The 19,394-nt window shown below is 43.9% G+C and overlaps 1 protein-coding gene across 2 annotated transcripts in view; it reads right to left on the bottom strand.

Annotated features, from left to right (window-relative positions):
• The window catches only part of sos1 (son of sevenless homolog 1), a 402,156-nt gene that overhangs the window by 211,340 nt on the left and 171,422 nt on the right, over window positions 1-19,394 (bottom strand). For both annotated transcript variants that reach the window (XM_084440905.1, XM_084440906.1), the window contains 2 exons: window positions 15,742-15,885; window positions 15,058-15,168 (listed from right to left, as the gene is read on the bottom strand). In XM_084440905.1, coding sequence (XP_084297031.1) covers window positions 15,058-15,168; window positions 15,742-15,885 — 255 coding nt within the window. The remainder of the gene's footprint in view (window positions 1-15,057; window positions 15,169-15,741; window positions 15,886-19,394) is intronic.

Below are 19,394 nucleotides of genomic sequence, written 5' to 3'. Positions count from 1 at the left end.
TGCCTCTACCTGGACCCAGGCACACTCACACTCACGCTCACACACACACCGACATACACCAGTCCTGGGCTCAGATCCCCTCCCCCTCACCCTAACCCGGGTCCGTATCCTTTTCCTACCCCCACCCTACCCCAACCCCTGCCTCTATCTGGGCCCAGGCACGCACACACACACAGACACACATCCGTGTTTGCCACACCTCTCCCATGATGCTCTTAGCCTTTCTTGCTCTGAAAATGTAGTTTGACGTAATGTATCGCTCTATATATGGCTCTGTGTGCTACTAACCCTGTTCTGCCTCCCCTCTCCCTAGTGCCTCTCTCTCTCCCTCCTATCTTCTAACCAGGTCCAGTGGATGCCCCACTGTCACCAGCAGACCACCCTGAGTCCGATAGATACCCCTGTGTCTGCTGCAGATGTCGTAGAAAATTAGTTAACACACACACACGTACACACAGACATACAACAGTCCACTTCCGGCATTAGGCCTGGGCCCAGTACCCCTTCCCCTCACCCTAACCCGGGTCCGTATCCTCTTCCTACCCCCACCCTACCCCTGATCCCTGCCTCTACCTGGACCAAGGCACACTCACACACACACAGACATACACCAGTCCTGGGCTCAGATCCCCTTCCCCTCACCCTAACCCGGGTCCGTATCCTTTTCCTACCCCGATCCTACCCTTGACCCCTGCCTCTATCTGGGCCCAGGCACATTCACGCACACACAGACATACACCAGTGTTTGCCATGTCTCTCCTAGGATGTTATTAGCCTCTCTTACTCTGAAAATGTAATTTAATGTTATTTATTACTCAATAAATGTTCTTAGCCGGTAGACAAACATACTCCAGGAGCTTGCTCGATCGCCTCGTTGAGAGGGGTCAGGGAAGAATTTTTACAGCTCACTTATCTGGCCCGCGGGTGATTACTGTTTTTTTGCTTCCCTCTGGAATATGTAGGGGTGGGATGTCCGCCCACCTCCCTTGTTCTCTGTTAAGCGCATTGTGTTACCTCTGGATATGAAATGCGCTATACAAATAAAGTTTTGATTGATTGATTGATTGATTGTTGCATGAAGTATCAGTGGGATGATCCAGTGCCTCAAGGTCTGCAAGTGAAATGGAGAAAGTGGTTGACTGACCTTCAAAGGGTGGCAGACTTCAGAGTCAGTCGTGCTTTAAGACAAAACTTTGGACAACCAACAAGTGTTCAGTTGCATCATTTTTCTGACACCAGCCAGGATGGATAAGGTACTGTCAGCTACATCAGGATGGAAAATGGAGAGAGCACTCATGTCGCCTCTGTCCTTGGCAAGGCAAGAGTTGCGCCTCTTAAGCAAATGACGATCCCTCGCATGGAGCTCACAGCCGCTGTTGTCGCAGTTGACAGAATGCTTCAAGCAGAGCTGGGGCTTGAACTGGAGAAGTCTGTATTTTGGACAGACAGCACCTCAGTTCTCAAGTACATCAAAAACGAGGATAAAAGGTTCCACACATTCATTGCCAATCCAGTATCTGCCATCAGGGAAGAATCTGACATATCTCAGTGGAGATATATCCCTACGATACAAAATCCGGCAGATGACGCCTCAAGAGGACTGAGAATGCAACAGCTTTTGAGCAAAAACAGATGGACTGAAGGCAGTGAAGGAGTTTCTCAGAATGTCAGAGGAGATGTGGCCAAGTGAAAGATCAGACTCTGTCATTGTTGATAGCGATCCAGAGGTCAAGAAGGACCTCATGGTAAATGCTGTGATGGTTGTCGACAGTCCTAATGCCGCTCAGCAGCTGATGATGTACTTTTCAGACTGGAAGAAGCTAAAAAGCTCAGTTGCATGATTCATGAAAGTGAGGAGGACCTTACTGGAGTTGAGTCACAGGAGGAGGCTTTTACAGGAAAAGGGCTGAGTGGATTCTCAAGTTAAAGGGGAAAATGAAATGCAACGGCTGAAAAGTACACTCGGTGGACAAAGTTTGTCTGTGAAGGATTTTCAGGAAGTAGAAACGGCCATAATCCACTTGTCAGCAGGAAAGGTTCCACAGTGAAATTGAAGCATTGCCATCTGGTGGAGCTGGAGTAAAGAGGGACAGTACCATCTACAAGTTGGATCCTGTTCTGCAAGATGGGTTGCTGAGAGTTGGAGGGCTTTTGAGTAAGGCGGCAATGCCTGAAACCACAAAACATACCACCATTTTCTCCAAGGAGCATCATGTGTCCTCTTTGATTCTGAAGCACATCCATAACCAGCTGGGTCATGCCGGGCAAAATCATACAGTATGCTCTCCAGATTAGGCAGGAACTTATTTAGAACTATGGAGTCTGTACAGAGAGGGAAATTTCATCGGTACAGAGAGTAGGGGTATAACGGTACGAAAACACCACGGTTCAGTACGTACCCCCGGTACGGACGTCTGGGTTCGGTTCGGTTCAGGAGCGGAGCGCCGGCGCTACTCTGATTCCTTTTCTATTCTTTGAAAATGAACTTGAATCAATCTTTTTAATATAATTTTATTTACAAACAGCAATACCTTTCAGGCTGCATCACTGCCCCCCCCCCCAAAAAAACACACAAAAAAACCAACAACATAACTAAACAAAAGAACAATGTTGACCAGTGAATGAGCCTACAATGCTGTGCCAAGTAACTTTGCTTGTCAACACTGTCAGCAGACAGGGAAGACCTGCTGGCAGTGACGATGTCCCCAGCAGTAGAAAAGACCCTCTCACTTGGCACAGCTCTGGCTTCTCGCTCTCGCCTACATTGGTCACCGCGGTTGCTCGCTCTAACCGCCCAGGCAACAGTCAGAGGATATGAAAAAAAGGTGTCATGAAATCCTTAAAAGTAAAAATAAAAACGAATAGCCTACTGAAACATATGTATTTGAATCGCCTATTTAAAACGAATTAAATGCAATAAAAAATGAAACGAAATAAAGTAAAATATTTAGCCTACTAAAAAATAAATCTGCCTTTTTTCCCACATAGAGATATAGACTGTGTGCAAACGTGCGTGTACAAACGAGCGCGCGCTCTGTGCAGCTTCGGAGTTTTATTTCTCTCATTGCAAGGACTATAGCCTACATTGGGACCTCTGTGATATAGAAATGATTCCCTATCTGTGTTTCATTACGGTGCATTAGGCTAAGGCAAACGAACAGAATTAATAGTTTTGTCTCATGAGGACGGTAATGAGGATGACTGAATATCAATGCGAGCCCACTGAAAAATGTGAGTTGTGCTTTCTGCTTAGTCTACTTGTTACATTATACATGTAGGCTAGGCTACAGTTGCCCAATTGTTGGTTTATAGGCAAGACATTTCTTTTATGAAGCACGGGATGCAAAGTCTGTAGGCTATTTAATTAGGTTACCATTATCCCGCTGATATGATGACACTGCTCGTAGGCTACTTGTTTCCAAATCACAGACACGTCGCACGGGACTGTAGCCTATATCAAATGACTTATGTGCTTGGCAAAATATGGTAGGCCTAACTAACTTGCAGTACAATTAGTAGCCTACTTGACAAATTACAGACATGGGAGATGGATTACAAAGGTCCCCATGTATAGCCTATTTCGCTGTGTAAGCAAGCCGGACTGAGGGTTCATTTCACACAAGTGCCTCTACTTATCTACAGGTATTACACATTAAGCCGTGATACCCTGTTGCAACAATACCTTGCCGCTATGAAATCCACATTTCCCCACCCTGGAGAATAATAAAAGCTAATAATAAGCTTCGATTAACCAACAATATTACTACTGCTGCGAGGTAACACCCACTCGCTAACATTTGTCATTCAAACATGTCTGCAATGAATGGACTAATATACATTAATTAATTTAATGAATTGGTCCGTAGGCCTAATGGTGAATGAGTGTGAATAGGCTATGTTGTCAATAGCGTAATTATCACAAACATTTGCATGGATTTCCTCCCTGTCTTTCTGTGCCATTCGCTACCAGCAAACACTGAAAATACATGCCTTACATGTATTTATTAGACTAATTTTAGCCTATCTGACCATACAACTGGACCACTCCAATGAATGCTGAATGTAATTTATTCTTTCAGTTTTACAGAATAGTGTCCACACATGCAGCCTAGTGGCCCGTATCGCCACCACCAGCCACAATGAGTTTGGGTATCACTGTATGGAGATGGCCAATGTCATTGCATTCCTCCCTGATCAGCCTTTCGTACCAGGCTTCGACTTGTGTCCATTAGGCTTGGCTGAATGTCACCTCGCATCACCAGGCTCTCCTCAGCTCGGCTGAATGACTTTCATTGTGAAAAGATAGGGCCTATATTTTTCTAATATGATTGATTTTTTACTTTTGAAATATATAATTATTGTGATAAGCAAAATATCCATTGAAACAATGACTTTGGTCTTCGACATTGCAGGGTTATTTTGACAGTAGTGAATGAACAATTGGCTCTCTAGGTTACGATTGTAGCTTTGATTGGCTACCTAGGTTATCAGAGAGTTGATTTGATAGATGGATGGAACCTAATGCCAGTCCTGATTTCGATAGCAACTATCCATGAACGAAATGTAGCCTACTGCATTTGCCCAACAAAAAAAACAAGTTCATTTATATTCAAATAAACTGGGTGGATGTGTTACTGAACCACACAAAATGATCTTCAGTGTGCTAATGGATCGTGGGGGAGGGGGGTGCTTCTAAGTTCCTGCCAGGGTTGTTGGCCGTGACCGCTCCGATAGCAACTAGCCATGAGTGAAATGTACTGCATTTGATGTGCAACATCCACTGTCCAGTTGTCAAAACGAATTGCCAACAAACTGATATTTTTCCTACGTGCCCTCAGTCTCCCCGTCTACTGCAGACCGACCATTTGAAACAGAATCGAATAGTTAAGTTAGGATTTCTTAAGCAAAGATACAATAGAGTATGAGATCTGAGATAGTCTAGGACACAGCCATGAGTTTAGGAATAACTATTGTATTTTTTTTTTTTTTAAGTACTAGAGGGGCTTGCACTCAGAGTGCAGACCTCCGCTCCCTCAACTGCTCTCCCCCCCCTCTACCTTCCCACTGGAATACTGTAGGGGTGGGACGTATGCCCACCTCCCTTTCCTCCCACCTCCCACCACCACCTCTTAGGTGCTGTGCTCTCCTACTGGCTATAAGGAATTGGTTACTGTAGCACCACCTGTAGTTTCCTCTTTCTGCTTGACATCTTTCCTCTCCAATTTCCAAAACGTTGCTAGTTTTGTGAAGACTTCACATTCACATTCATTAACAGACAAACAGAGCAGTAGTGGAGGGAGGAGTGGGCTGGTTCAGTCTGCAGACAGTAGTTTACAAGATGTACATTTGAGATGGGAGTTATACAGCCAATTACATGTTAAATCTATAGTCTATAGGCGAGATATAGTTTTCTATTAAGTCAATCATTTTAATGTGCAGACACTTTATTTTCATCCACCTGAAAGTGTCTGCAGTTTACTTTGAATGTTTGAAGTTTACATTATGGTTTAAATGCAAGTTGAGACATTAGTCTATATAACAGGTGTCACTGTGTTACTTGGCAGTATTGCCTTTACGCTCACTTGCCGATGCTGGGTTCAATCTTGGCTGTACAGAAATCATCACACTTCACACTAAAAGATAGTATACATTAAGCATTAAACATGGTAATTTAGCGGACTCTATTGAGGTAGCCTACAGAATGCATCGCTTCAACTATCCACACGAATGAGAAATATAACGTTAGGTTGCGTGTCCACCAACAAGCTGTATTTTAGAGCTGGCTCTGTTTTCTCGTAGTTTACAATCAGTAATGAGCTCTAGGGCGCTATAGGGATTTTTGCAAAAGTGCAGAGATAGCAAACGTTAGCACTAGCTAACATTAGCTAGCTATCTTAACCAGGCTAGTTAATCTGCAGTCTGCAAAAAACGACACTCGTTGCTAACATAGGTGTAAAACATCGGTAGCCTGGCCAGCTCTAAACCCCAGCTCTAGTGCGCTCTAAGAAGCTGTAAGCTTGGCGCTGTTCAGCTACATTCAGCTTGCCGGTGGACACGCACCCTTATGGTGCATTCCATTTGTCTCGGGAGGTGCGAGTGGGAACTGGCAGTGGTCACTCCCGAGGTGAGCGTTCCAGTTGCAACAGCAGCACGGTGGCTCAGTGGTTAGCACTGTCGCCTCACAGCAAGAAGGTCCGGGGTTCGAATCCCGGTCGTTCCAGGTCCTTTCTGTGTGGAGTTTGCATGTTCTCCCCGTGCCTGCGTGGGTTCCCTCCGGGTACTCCGGCTTCCCCCACCATCATAAAGACATGCAATGTATGAATGTGAATGAATGTTGGTGGTGGTCGGAGGGGCCGTAGGCGCTGATTGGCAGCCACGCTTCTGTCAGTCTGCCCCAGGGCAGCTGTGGCTACAGATGTAGCTTACCACCACCGGTATGACTGTCTCTGAATGAATACTGGACTCTGTAAAGCGCTCTGGGTATCATGAAGGGCGCTATATAAATCCAACTTGATTGATTGAACAGTTGATCTCGTTATCAACAGCTAACTAGTAGCTCTAGCCTTTGTTAGCAAACAAGTTGATAACAACGCACTAAGTGGTATTGTGTGCACGAAACACCATAATCAGCAATAGCTTTAGCAGCTTGTTTGTCGCTCTCTACACTGCAGCCAATAGTCTCGTCAGGCGCAATGCGAAATTTAAATATTGCTGATTTAAATAACAGCTGCAGCATCATTTTCCATCCGCCGGACGGAAAAATTATGGTAGCGTTCTACCATCCGGATCGAGCTGAAAAGTAAATAGACACCAGCCTGTTGATGTGAGCATAACTGATCATGGCTGGATCATGGATGTATTATAAGTGGATAAGGCATGCAAAGATGGCGGCCCATTCAATCCAATGAAAGTTGCTCAGTGGCGCATGAAGCAAGCCCCCATGGCCAGGAACAGCCAGTTTTTGGCGTAGTGGCCAAGCTCGGTATTGCAAGTGGCACCAAGAACCTGAAACCTAAATCCCCCACTACACTGAAGTTACAGTAATACGGGTACTGTAGAGCCACCTATGAATGAATCATGGTCAAAATTTAATGGTGAGTTCCTTGGCCCATGCTGCACCCCTCCATGCAGTTTCATGCATATCGGGCCGGTAGTTTTTGTTTAATCCTGTCCGCCTACAGACACACACACACACACAGACAGACAGACGGGCGAAAACATTACCTTCCAGATAAAAATATTTAATATAATTCTAAAGGTAGGCTACTAGGCTATTCAAACATCAAATGGTAGGATGGGGAGTTGAACCCGCGAGCCTCATGTTACAAGTCTGCTGCACTAACGGTTGTGCCAATTGGGCTACTGTGTTTGGGTGTACCTTGAATCAAATAAATGTATCATGCGTTGGTATCCTCCCTCCGCCCACTGCACCTGGAGTAAACTGACTAGGCTAGGCTACTGCTGTTTCTCTCGTTTTAGGCTACTAGGCTCCTTGCTTCCAAAATGGCTGAATAACTTGTGCAACAGATTCATTGTGAAAAAAGGGCCTATATTTTCCTGATAGGATAGATTTTTTGACTTTTCAAATATTACATAATTATTTTGATAAGACTGACTGGCTCAGAAGAAATGCGACCACTTGACTGTCAATTGCAACTGGATAGCTGCCCATGTAGGCAGTCAAATCAACCTGTTTGATGGTATTTTATTTTGATAACTGGTCAGTTGATATATGTTTGCTTATAGGTAGACTTTTGTCTTCACTTGTCAGCAACGAACCTGGACTTGGCTATTGCAACACCCCTCTCCCCGTTAGTTGAATAACTAGTTAGTTCAACTAAACTGGATAGATGTGTTTCAAATTGAATTTGAAATGTACTGCATTTACTGTGCAACATCAACTGTCCAGTTGTCAAAATGAATTGCCAACTAATTATGCCGACCAGCTATTTTTCTGCTCAACCTCCTTCTGTCCACTGCAGCTGGAGCAAGCTAACTAGGCTACTGCTGTTTCTCTCGTTCTACTAGGTTACTTGCTTCAAAAATTAATTAAACCTACATTACCACCAGACTGATTTTAAATATTGACCTGGCAATCTGCGCCAATTATTCCAGCTAGGATTGCAAATTGTAGGCACGTCTCTGAATCGATCATTGGTAATGTTAATAGGGTTGAGTATCGAGAGCCGGTCCTAAATTTCCAAGAACCGGGGATTCAATAAGACATATACATTTAGAATCCGCGTCTGCGGATTCCCGATTCTCGACGAGTCATTTTACAGGAAAGCTAAATTAACGTTAGGTCATTGGTTACGCGCAGTAGTCGAGCACAAGCTCAAGATCAAGCTTACATCCATCTCACGTGGATACTCATCTTTTTTAACGCAAACCAGAAGAGAAGAACAAGGATCATAAACGAGGACTTTATTGACGAGTAGCCTATAGCCTACTTGGGCGGCTGTAGCTCAGTTGGTAGAGTGGGTCGTTCAATGATCGAAGGGTCAGTGGTTCGAATCCCAGCTCCGACTGTTCACATGTCAAAGTGTCCTTGAGCAAGACACCTTACCCCAAATTGCTCCCAATGAGCAGGTTAGCACCTTGCATGGCAGCTACCGCCATTGGTGTGTGAATGTGTGTGTGAATGGGTGAATGAGAGGCCATTGTAAAGCGCTTTGAGTGCCGCTAAGGTGGAAAAGTGCTATATAAGTGCAGTCCATTTACCATTTACAGTATGTCTAATACCCTTGTAGGAGACAGCATATTAGCCAAAATATTATTTTGCTTTTTGATTTTAGCCTACAGTGCAGTGGATTATCTTTCTTTACTGGATTACCTTTCGTTATTGGTTTCGTTTTATAGTGAGTAGCCTATTTTGTATTTCTGTTCAGCCGGCCTACCACTTTGTATTTTTTGTATAATCTAATTTAATAAGTAAAGCTTTGAAACCGGATTACATCTCCTGTCATTTAATTGAAATTCCTATGTTGAACGAGAGCAAAGTTATTAAATAAAATATACAAGCACCGCTTGAGCATTAGTTCCACGTCGCCAGCGATGTGATAGACCCCAGGTATATGCCCACTGCTCAAAAATGGTCCAGCTTGAACAATCAGATGCCATTATAATAATGTTTATGTACGTGCGCTCTGTCACATCTGTCAATGTTTTAGTGCACGTCATCCGACCTATTAACCAACTTGCCAACAAGACAGCCAACCAGTTGCTTTGACCAACTTGCATTAGGGCCCGGTGCAGATTCGTTACGCTGCTGACAATAATTGATTATTGGTATTGCATGGAGAGAAAAAAATCATATCTCCCGCGACTAGTCGACTGTCGACTACTTTTTGGGAGTACTTGTCGACTATTATGATGGCAGCATCCCCATTGTGTGTGCTGAATGTTTGTTAGTGTTTGGTCTTTTTTGTTGGTTTTTAGCACTTTTAACATCCATTTTAGTAAGTAGTAGTCTTTATTTGATCCTGGCATTTTCTCATTTTACCGTTTTGTGGACCTTTTGGAGTTCTACTGGCTCTGTGGACTATGGCCTGAATTTCTTCCCCTGACTGCTGGGGAGCTGTCCTGTCCTGCTCTGCTGTGCTGACTGAGGCCTGCTTCCACCTGCCCTGCCCTGCCCCGCTGCTGTAGCTGAGGCCTGCCTCCACCTGCCCTGCCCTGCTGCTGTAGCTGAGGCCTGCCTCCACCTGCCCCTGGCTTTCCTGGTCTGGCTGGGCTAGGTTAAGCTGAGCTGAGCTAAACTAGGTGTGTTGCAGCACTATGTTGTCTAAAGCTACTCTCGTGCTTGCTCTTCTTCTGGGATTATTTGTCAGACTGCACCTCGGCAAAGCTGATGGTCTGGCTACCAGTGACGTCTTTGTTTACAATGAGCATTCGGATGGTGGAACTTCTGGAGCGCTGACCCCATCGGATAGACTTAACCAAAAGCTGACATTCTACGGCATAAAATGCGCTCTCCCATATGCCCTTTTGACTCTTGACTCGCTAATTTCGAAGGACTGGAGTGGCCCTGACCCCCAGAAAAGCAATTCGTCTAGAACCCATGTGAAAAAATCATCTTCCAGACTGTTAATACTGTTATTGCTTCTACTCTCTGGCAATGTTAACATTAACCCTGGTCCAGAGCATTTTTCTGCTTCCTTGCAGCTTCTGCCAACTCCGTATGAGTTTAGCTGTAGGCAAGGGCTGGGTTTTCTGCATGTTAATGCTAGGAGTCTAGTGCCCAAATTAGATATTTTCAAGACCTGGTTTTTAGTTGCTAAGCCTGATATTGTAGTAGTTTCTGAAACCTGGTTAAAACCGACCGTCACTGACAATGTCATTCACATTGATGGTTATAATGTTTTCAGAACTGACCGTAAGGGCAGAGCTGGTTGTGTTGCAATATACACTGCTGAGAATTTACAGTGTTCTGTCCTTCACTCGATTTCAATACCTAGGCAACTTGAGTTTCTAGCTGTCCAAATAACTACAGCAAATGCTCCTCTCACTGTTATTGGCTGTTATAGGCCTCCCTCGGCCATCAAAGATGCAACCACAAGCCTTACTGAATTGCTGTCTAAGTTTTCTTCTGAAATCATCTTAATGGGTGATTTAAACTGGGACTGGCTGAGTGATAAATCTTCACAATTTAAGCAGGTTTGTGATTCTTTGAATTAAACTCAGCTTATTGAAAGCCCTACTAGAATAAACCCTGCCAAACCCAACAGCGACACCCTTATAGATGTCATTCTAACAAATGCAGTTCATAAATATGTGTCTGTTGGTGTTTTTCCTAATGATATCAGCGACCACTGCACCATTGCTTGCGTTAGGAGCACTAAGTTGCCCAAAGCCAAGGGCCTTATTGTGCTCAGGCGCTGCTTCCAACACTTTTCTGAGCAGGCTTTCCTACATGACCTGGCGGAAGTTAAATGGCACCTTACAGCGTTAATTCCATCTGTCGATGATGCTGTCCATTTCTTTACAGATCACTTTTTACTGATTATTAATAAGCATGCCCCCCTTAGAAAATTTAGAGTCAAGAATAGAGACAATCCATGGTTTACTAGAGAATTAACCAATCTTATTCATGATCGAAATAAGCAATGGTCTTTAGCCAGAAAGTCAAACACTGCTGATGACTGGCTTCTTTTTCGTGTCCTCAGAAATAAATGTTCAGCTCTTATTAAAAAAGCTAAAGCCGATTACTATCTGAGCTTAACCACTGATAGTTTTAACGACCATTCCAAGTTCTGGAAAACAATTAAATCACTTCAGAACAAGAAGGTTTCTAGTCTTCCACAAAAACTGAAGGTCAGTGATGCTTTTATTTCTGACAAAAATTATATGTCTAACGCTTTTAATGCTCATTTCAAAAAGGCTGGTCACATTTTTGATGAGCAAAGTCATGATTCTCTGCATGGTCATACCCTGAGTCATAGTCAAGAGATGATCTCCTCCCCTGTTTTTGATTTTGCTTCCTTCTCGGTCTCTGAAGTCTTACACGGTTTGCAATCAATTGATCCTAAAAAGTCAGCCGGGCCTGACGGCCTAGACCCTTTCTTTTTAAAAATTGCAGCAGAGATTATAGCACAACCAGTTACTGACATTTATAATCTGTCCCTGTCCACTCATACGCTGCCAGTTGTGTGGAAGCAAGCTTTTGTATCGCCCCTCTTGAAAGCTGGTGATCCCACTGATTTAAATAACTATCGACCCATCTCAAATCTTTCTGTGTTATCAAAGATTCTTGAGTCCTTAGTTTCTGCTCAGCTAAAGCTTTTTCTAAATTCACACAACATCCTTAACCCTTTGCAATCTGGATTCAGATCAAAGCACAGTACTGTGACTGCCAGTCTGAAAGTCCTAGATGATATTAAGGCTGCTTTGGATAGAAAATCTTTTTGTGTTGCACTGTTTATTGACTTAACCAAAGCATTTGACACTGTAGATCATCACATTCTGTTTAATGTTTTGTCGGTGTCTTGTTTCGGACACAATGCCATTAGTTGGTTTCAGAGTTATTTAGCCGACCGTACTCAATGCGTCAGGTTGGGCAGTACTGTTTCTGACCCTGTCACCCTGGAGAAGGGAGTTCCACAGGGTTCTATTTTGGGGCCCTTGCTCTTTTTATTATATGTAAACAATATTTGTAATCAGATGCAATGTTCAACCTATCATATGTATGCTGATGACACTATTGTGTACTCATGTGCTCCTTCTCTGGATATTGCCGTTTCCAATCTAAAATTGGATTTTATCACACTGCAGCATGCACTTCTTGATTCCAAGCTGCTTTTAAACGGTATGAAAACCAAAGCAATGCTCTTTGCTCCTAAGTCTGTGTCCTCCTGCCTCTCCATTGACACCCTTGACGGTGTCTCTGTTGAGTTTGTCGACACATACAAATATCTGGGCTTTTGGCTGGACAGAAATCTAAACTTTAAACATCATATTGAAGCCCTAACTAAGAAACTGAAGTTTACTCTTGGCTTCCTTTACAGACTTAAAGCTTGTTTTTCAACATCTTCTCGTAAAAGGTTGGTCTCTGGCTTATTCCTGTCCCAGCTTGATTACGGCGATACCATCTATAGATTTGCCTGTCCCACTGTTTTGGCCAAACTTGACCCACTCTACCATGCTGCACTGAGATATATATCAAACGCACCTTATAGGACTCATCATTGCACACTGTATAGCCTAACTGGGTGGCCCTCACTTACTATGCGCAGGATGCAACACTGGTTTATTTTATTGTATAAGGCCATTTTAGGCAAGCTCCCTCGGTACATATGTTCCAATTTTGTACCAGTTTGTGACTCTTACAACCTCAGATCCAGTCCCTGGATACGGTTCCAGGTACCTGCTGTGCAGACTGAGGCTGGAAAAAGGAGCCTTTTTTATTCTGGTCCTTGGTCTTGGAATGACCTTCAGTCAAGCCTCAAACTGATGGCACTTATTCCTTTAGCCAGCTTTAAACTGAAACTATCAGAAGTCCTTACCACCAGCTGCTCATGTAGTAATATACCTTAATTTCTTATTGTTCCCACGTGGTCTACGCCTTTTGTATATTTAGTTGTGTTGTTCTCTGTATGTTATATGTCCTTGTGTCTTTCTATGTGAAACTTTGCTGCCTTCTTGGCCAGGTCAGTATTGTAAAATAGATTTTATCTCAATGCTTTTTATCTGGTTAAATACAGGTTAAATAAAAAATAAAAAATAAAATTAAAATGTTGTAGTCATGAATGCCCTACTTCCAACAGGACAGATCTGCAGAAAAGAATGGGAGAAATAACCCAAATACAGGTGTGCCAAGCTTGTAGCATCATACCCAAGAAGGCTTGAGGCTGCAATCGCTGCCAAAGGTCCCTCAACAAGGTACTGAATAAAGGGTGTGAATGTGTCTGTGATGTCTCAGTCTTTTTATTTGTAATACATTTGCAAAAATTCCTACAAAAGTTTTTTCACTTTGTCATTAATGGGTATTGTGTATGTGAATACATAGTGTATTGTGAATAGGGATGGGACGGTTTGAAATTTTCATATCACGGTTATAATAGTGACCAAAAGTATCACGGTTCACGGTTTTATCACAGTTAGGGATGGGTCTCGTTAATTTTTATCAATACTGATACCATTATTGAGACTGCTTAACGATTTGAGTCTTTATCGATCCCACTATCGATACCCTACTTTTCTACTATTTGATGGAAAGACAAGACAACTATAAATTCTTAAAAGAAAAAACGTCACTGCACCGAGCTAGCAAGCTAACGGTAGCTAACTTTAGGTATAGCTGCCTAGCTGCAGTACGTTAATACTAGTCTAATGAATGAACCACTGTAAGTTATAGCTTTAGCAAGCCGATGACAGAGGGAATCTAGCTAGCAAAGAAGACATCTAGCACTAGATTTAAGAACTGTCAATGTCAACGAACGGGACTTATTGAGGTGCGCACAGCATGCATACCTGGGGTGGTAGAAGAGGACGAGGGAGTTGGTCTGTCTCGCACTTTGAGACTATCAAATGTAGTGCAAGTCCCAATTCTAATCTGATGGCCACCATTGGAATTCTTTAGCATAGACGTTGTATTTCCCCCCTTGCAGGAAAATATCTTAGAGCACAGCATTTCGCCTCCTCCTTTTCTTTCACTTTTGTGAAATGTAACCACGTCTTAGATGGCTCAGCCATTCTCTCTGCCAAAATACATCTCACTTTTGGCCATGCCGCTAGTGTTGTTGTTTTCACCTGAAGTCAAAACTCCGCCTACGCGCTGCTACCTGTGTGGCTTTTCCTCGGAAATTGAACGGGGATGAGTGTCAGAAAGCATTTAGCATGTTTTTTAAAGTCAGACAGCATTTAGTATAATTTTTCAGTGACGTAGTCATGCACGGTTTTCCTTTTATTTTTTTTATGCACGGTTATCTTGATAAATGAAAATTTAACCGGTTGTACTGTTTTCACCGCGGTTCACCGTGACACCGGTAACCGTCCCATCCCTAATTGTGAATACTTTCCGGATGCACTGTAGACTGTGAGACTATGAGGCAACTGTGTGACTATGGGGCATCTGTGGCTCAGTGATAGAACAGGTCGTCCAATGATCGTAGGGTCGGCAGTTCGAATCCTGCCTCCTCCTGTCCATATGTTGAAGTGTCCTTGGGCAAGACACTGAAACCCAAATTGCTCCCAATGAGCAGGCTAGCACCTGCCGCCATTGGTGTGTGAATGGGTGAATGAGATGCCATTGTAAAGCGCTGTGGATAAAAGCGCTATAAAAGTGCAGTCCATTAACCATTTACCATAAGAGATATTCACATATAGACTGTGAGGGATAGATATTCACATATAGACTGTTAGAGATATTCACATATAAACTGTGAGTGTGAGAGGGACAGATATTCACAAATAGAATGTGAGTGTGAACGGGGCAGATAGACAGACGGTTACATAGACGAGGCGTGCTGAAGCATACAAGAAACTGATGTCTGACATCCAGATTGATCAAGACGAGTCACAAATCAGCAGGTAGCAGGGTGTTTGGGCGTGACCTCTGACCTGGAGGTAGAAGGCGGCACCGGGTTTGGACAGCTGGCTCAGGAAGTGGTCGTGGAAACCGGTCCGAAGGATGTCCTGAGCGTACGACTCGTAGGGGTCGAAGGCCAGCTCCTGAGGACCACCAGAGACCATATATATCCTTTTATTGATTACAGGGATAACAACATATAATAGTCTACCTCGTAGGTAACATCTCTGTCACTATTTATCTACTCTACAGATAGTCTTGTCTCTATTCTGAAGTATTTACCCCATGTTTAGGGCTCTGTAAATGTTCCTAGCCAGTAGACTTCAAAGTTTTCTAGGAGCTTGCTTGATTGTCTCGTTGAGAGGTTAAGGAAGAATTTTTACATCTTATTTTACAGCTTATATTGGCTGAAATGGGTGAAGTGTTTTTGTGCTTCCCTGTGGAGAATGTAGGGGTAGGATCTATGTCCATCCACTCGTTGCTCTCTGTAAAGCGCATTGTGTTGCCTCTGTGTATGAAACGTCTTCTCAGAGTCTTCCTCCTCCAACGTCTTCCACCTCCTCTCCTCCTCCCTCGCTGGCGAGACCTGGGGTCTCCGGAGGTGGCAGGTGTTTAAACATACCCAGGCAGCTGTCCAGTCAGAGGATGGTCACACTTCATCTTGTGTACTGAGCTCCATGCGGGCTTGACACGCACGCACGCACGCACACACACACCTCAGCCAGGTCTTCGAAGCAGCTGCCCACCAGCGGGTGTGGGCTCCCCTCGTCCGTCATCTCCACTGTGTCCTCGATCAGGCCCAGCAGCTTCAGGGTGACCTCGTGGATGTCCACGATGCGGCTGAAGATGTTCTCCACGTCCTGCAGGGGCAGCACACCCAGCCAAGGAGAGAGGAGGGAGGAGAGAGGAGGGGAGGAGAGGCAGGGAGGAGAGAGGGGAGGAGAGATGAAGGAGAGAGGGGAGGAGAGACAGGAAGGAGAGAGAAGGGCAGGGTATAGAGGGAGGAGAGAAGGGTGGAGGTCTGTGAAAGAGACATTTAGGCCTACTTAAACGCGCCCAAAACAAGTGCAAATTCACAATAGCTGCGACCATGTGCAAGCGTAGAACACATGTCTGAGAACATGTTTGTGGACGGACGGACCGACCAAACAATAGCGCATACTTGTCAGCATTGGGTTGTGAAAAATAGGGACATTTTCTCAGGCATCTGCATATCGGCCCACCATCGTTGACGGTAGTCCATTCCCACATACCGACCCGTATATAACCTTACACCACAGATTAATAGAATGAACACAAGTATGTGAAAGTGAAATTACTTTATTTGTATTTTATTAACATATCAAATTAACAAAAGAATGGAGAAGTTTCCATTTTAGCGAGGAGTCGAGGACAACAACGCCCACGTTCGGTTCAACTCCAAGGTAAAATGGTTTTCAGTCTTGTGAGGTGTGATGCTAGAGTGTGTATGTCCGCCTTTAGGTTGCCAGATTCACAACAAATATCCCCCCACATTCTTACTTTTCTTTCTTCGTTCTTCACTCTAAAATCGGGAGATTGGTGTGAGAAATAACAATTCGGGAGTACAGTGGGAGAAAAGGTTAAAAATGTGGAGACTCCCGCTGAAATCGGGAGTGTTGACAGGTATGATAGCGCAAGCTATGACAGAGCTGATGTTGGCAGCCGAAAGGGCAAATATTCTCCACATACACAGTTTCAGAATCAGAATCCGTTTGCTATGTAGTTTTTCAATGTTCTAGGAATTTGGTGGTACATAACATTGGACAGGACAATGCAAAGAGTGAGTACAACTAGAAAATTGCATTTCCTGCAGAAAATGCATGGGAATGCTGAGCAGCTGAAAGAAATCGCCAAAACATTGCTGAAAATACATAAATGTGAAAAATGTCAAATGCATCACACTGCACAGCTGAAAAACCTGGAAGCTTGGCTGGAATGTGAAACTGGCAGAATTGGAAGCTGAACTGCTAAAAAAGCTATGAACTTAAATGCACTGCTACAAAAGCTGGAAGGTAAACTGTAATACAGTCAAAGCTGAAATATGGAATACATGATAGAATGTATAGCTAAAAAGCTGAAAAACCTGGAAACTTAGTTGAAATGTGAAACTAGAAGAAATGGAAGCTAAGACCTTCAATACTTTCAAAGTAAGTTGTTTAAATTCTGCTTATTGACCCTTAGAGAGCATTCATATTAAGTAGAACGGCAAAGGGATAAGGAGTTAAGCAATTAGACCTCTCCGGACACCGACATGCACCTATCGGTGAAAACCATGTGTCTCTAGCCCACTCAGGGGTAGCGTTGCACGGTATAACGATACTAGAAAGGTACCACGATACCTTGCCGTCAAAAATGGTACAATACCCCATTTTATTTGTAGCGGTACTTAAAGAATGAGCCGTATTTCCGAGTTGCGTCGAGGCAGTGTGTCGGGGCAGTCCGTGTGTCTCTCTCCCTCTCTGCTACTCTGTCCCTCTGGGACAGTGTGCATGTGTGTAGCGCTCTGCTTCTCTCTGTCCCTTTGCTACTCCCTAAGCAGAGTGTGCATTCCAACCGTTAGTCCAGTTCACCAAACTACTTTCAGACCATTTGTTTATTTCTGCAAACTTTTGGGGTGAACACAAGTCTAATGGGAAAAAGTTGTAAAATAGTTTGCAGAGAAAATTCACGAAGGAAAGTGAAAGGTCTGAGGGCTGCTCAGAGAGTTACTCTAGACGGAGGAGGATTTCCAAAAGCAAAAAAGCCTGTTTGGCAATATTTGGCAATTCATTTGGCGGTTTTAAACCCAATGCTAATAGCTGGGGAACCTCATAACATTAATGAGGCAATCTGTAAACTCTGGAGCTTGTCATGCCATAACGTGAACACCGTTGCTCTGTGCTGTGAGGCTGCGACCTACTCTGTTGCACGCGCGGACAGAGTGAAGGAGAGGGATCAGTAGCCTGGCTCCCACCCCTGAATGGCAATTCAATCTGAGTGTCAGACTAGTGGAGCAGAGCAGACACTTTCAGCTTATAATTGTAGCATCCCAAGCGTATTATTTTACAAAGTAGTTTTTTTTAATTGAATGAATAAAATAATATAATTACATATATATGTAATTCATTTAGTTTAAACAGTTCACATTCCTGCTCCGCCTCAGCAGACAGAAAACACTGAGATCAGTAGGCCTGACATTGTATTATTCTAGTTTACTTCTAATTCTTAGTTTACTTTTCCTAATGTTTTTGTTTTTTGCCGTGGTATCCTTTCAGTATTGGTATCAAGATATTTTAGCTGGTATCGTATCGAAGCTATAATTTTGGTATCGTGACAACACTACTCAGGGGCCGAGATGTGGGGTCCGTGGTGTGGACAGTGGTGTGGTGGCGAGACTACGCCCACTCGGGCTGAGTTGTGGGGTCCGTGGCGTGGTGGTGTGACTCCTCCCAATCGGGTCACAGCAGGGCAGGCGCAAAGCAGTGACCTCCGGGCAATCTCCATGCACCCACTAGCGAAGACCTGTGTTTCTAGCCCACTCAGGGGCTGGGGCTGAGTTGTGGTGTCCATGGTGTGGTGGCGAGACCACTTAACTTTAATGTTCGGAACCTGACCTTGAACTATTTACATGCATGGGCGTAACCATGTATTCATTGGAGAGGACATGTCCCCTGGAATATTGAAATATGCCAATCTGTCCCCCTAAAAAAATGCTCTCGTTTTTTAAACCTTGTCCATGGATCTGTTTCATATTTCCTATTTATTAGGGCCCGAGCACTGGCGGTGCGACACGCGTGTCGGGGTGTGGTGCCGTTAAAGGGTGTGCTACTTCGGTGTCCAATACTGAGAGAAACTTCCTGTCACCAGTAGATTGCGCTCTAAGCGTGACTCAATACCAATGCATAGATGTGTTCAGGACGGTACCTTGATAAAGTGTGAGAAATGTTTTGTAAATTTGACAATGTACTGTATGTAGGAGTTATGATGACTTCCTGCTTGACCTGTAGGCGGCGCTATAAGTATGACTCAATACTGACCTACAGATGTGTTCAGGATGTGACATTCATCAAGAGTGAGCAATTTGGGGTAAATTGGATAATGTATGTAGGAGTTATGAGGACTTCCTGTAAGCAGTAGGTGGCGCTATAAGTATGACTCAATGCTGACACACAGATGTGTTCAGGATGCGACCTTCATCAACCCTGAGCAATGTGGAGTAAATCGGATAACGTATGTAGGAGTTATGAGGACTTCCTGTTTCACCAGTAGGTGGTGCTGTAGGTATGACGCAATACTGACTTACAGATGTGCTCAAGATGCGACCTTCATCAAGCATGAGCAATTTGGAGTAAATCGGATAACGTATGTA

The sequence above is a fragment of the Borostomias antarcticus genome (genome assembly GCF_949987555.1).
Source record: "Borostomias antarcticus genome assembly, chromosome: 7".
Classification (NCBI taxonomy): Eukaryota; Metazoa; Chordata; class Actinopteri; order Stomiiformes; family Stomiidae; genus Borostomias; species Borostomias antarcticus.
This window is presented reverse-complemented; position numbering and strand designations above follow the sequence as displayed.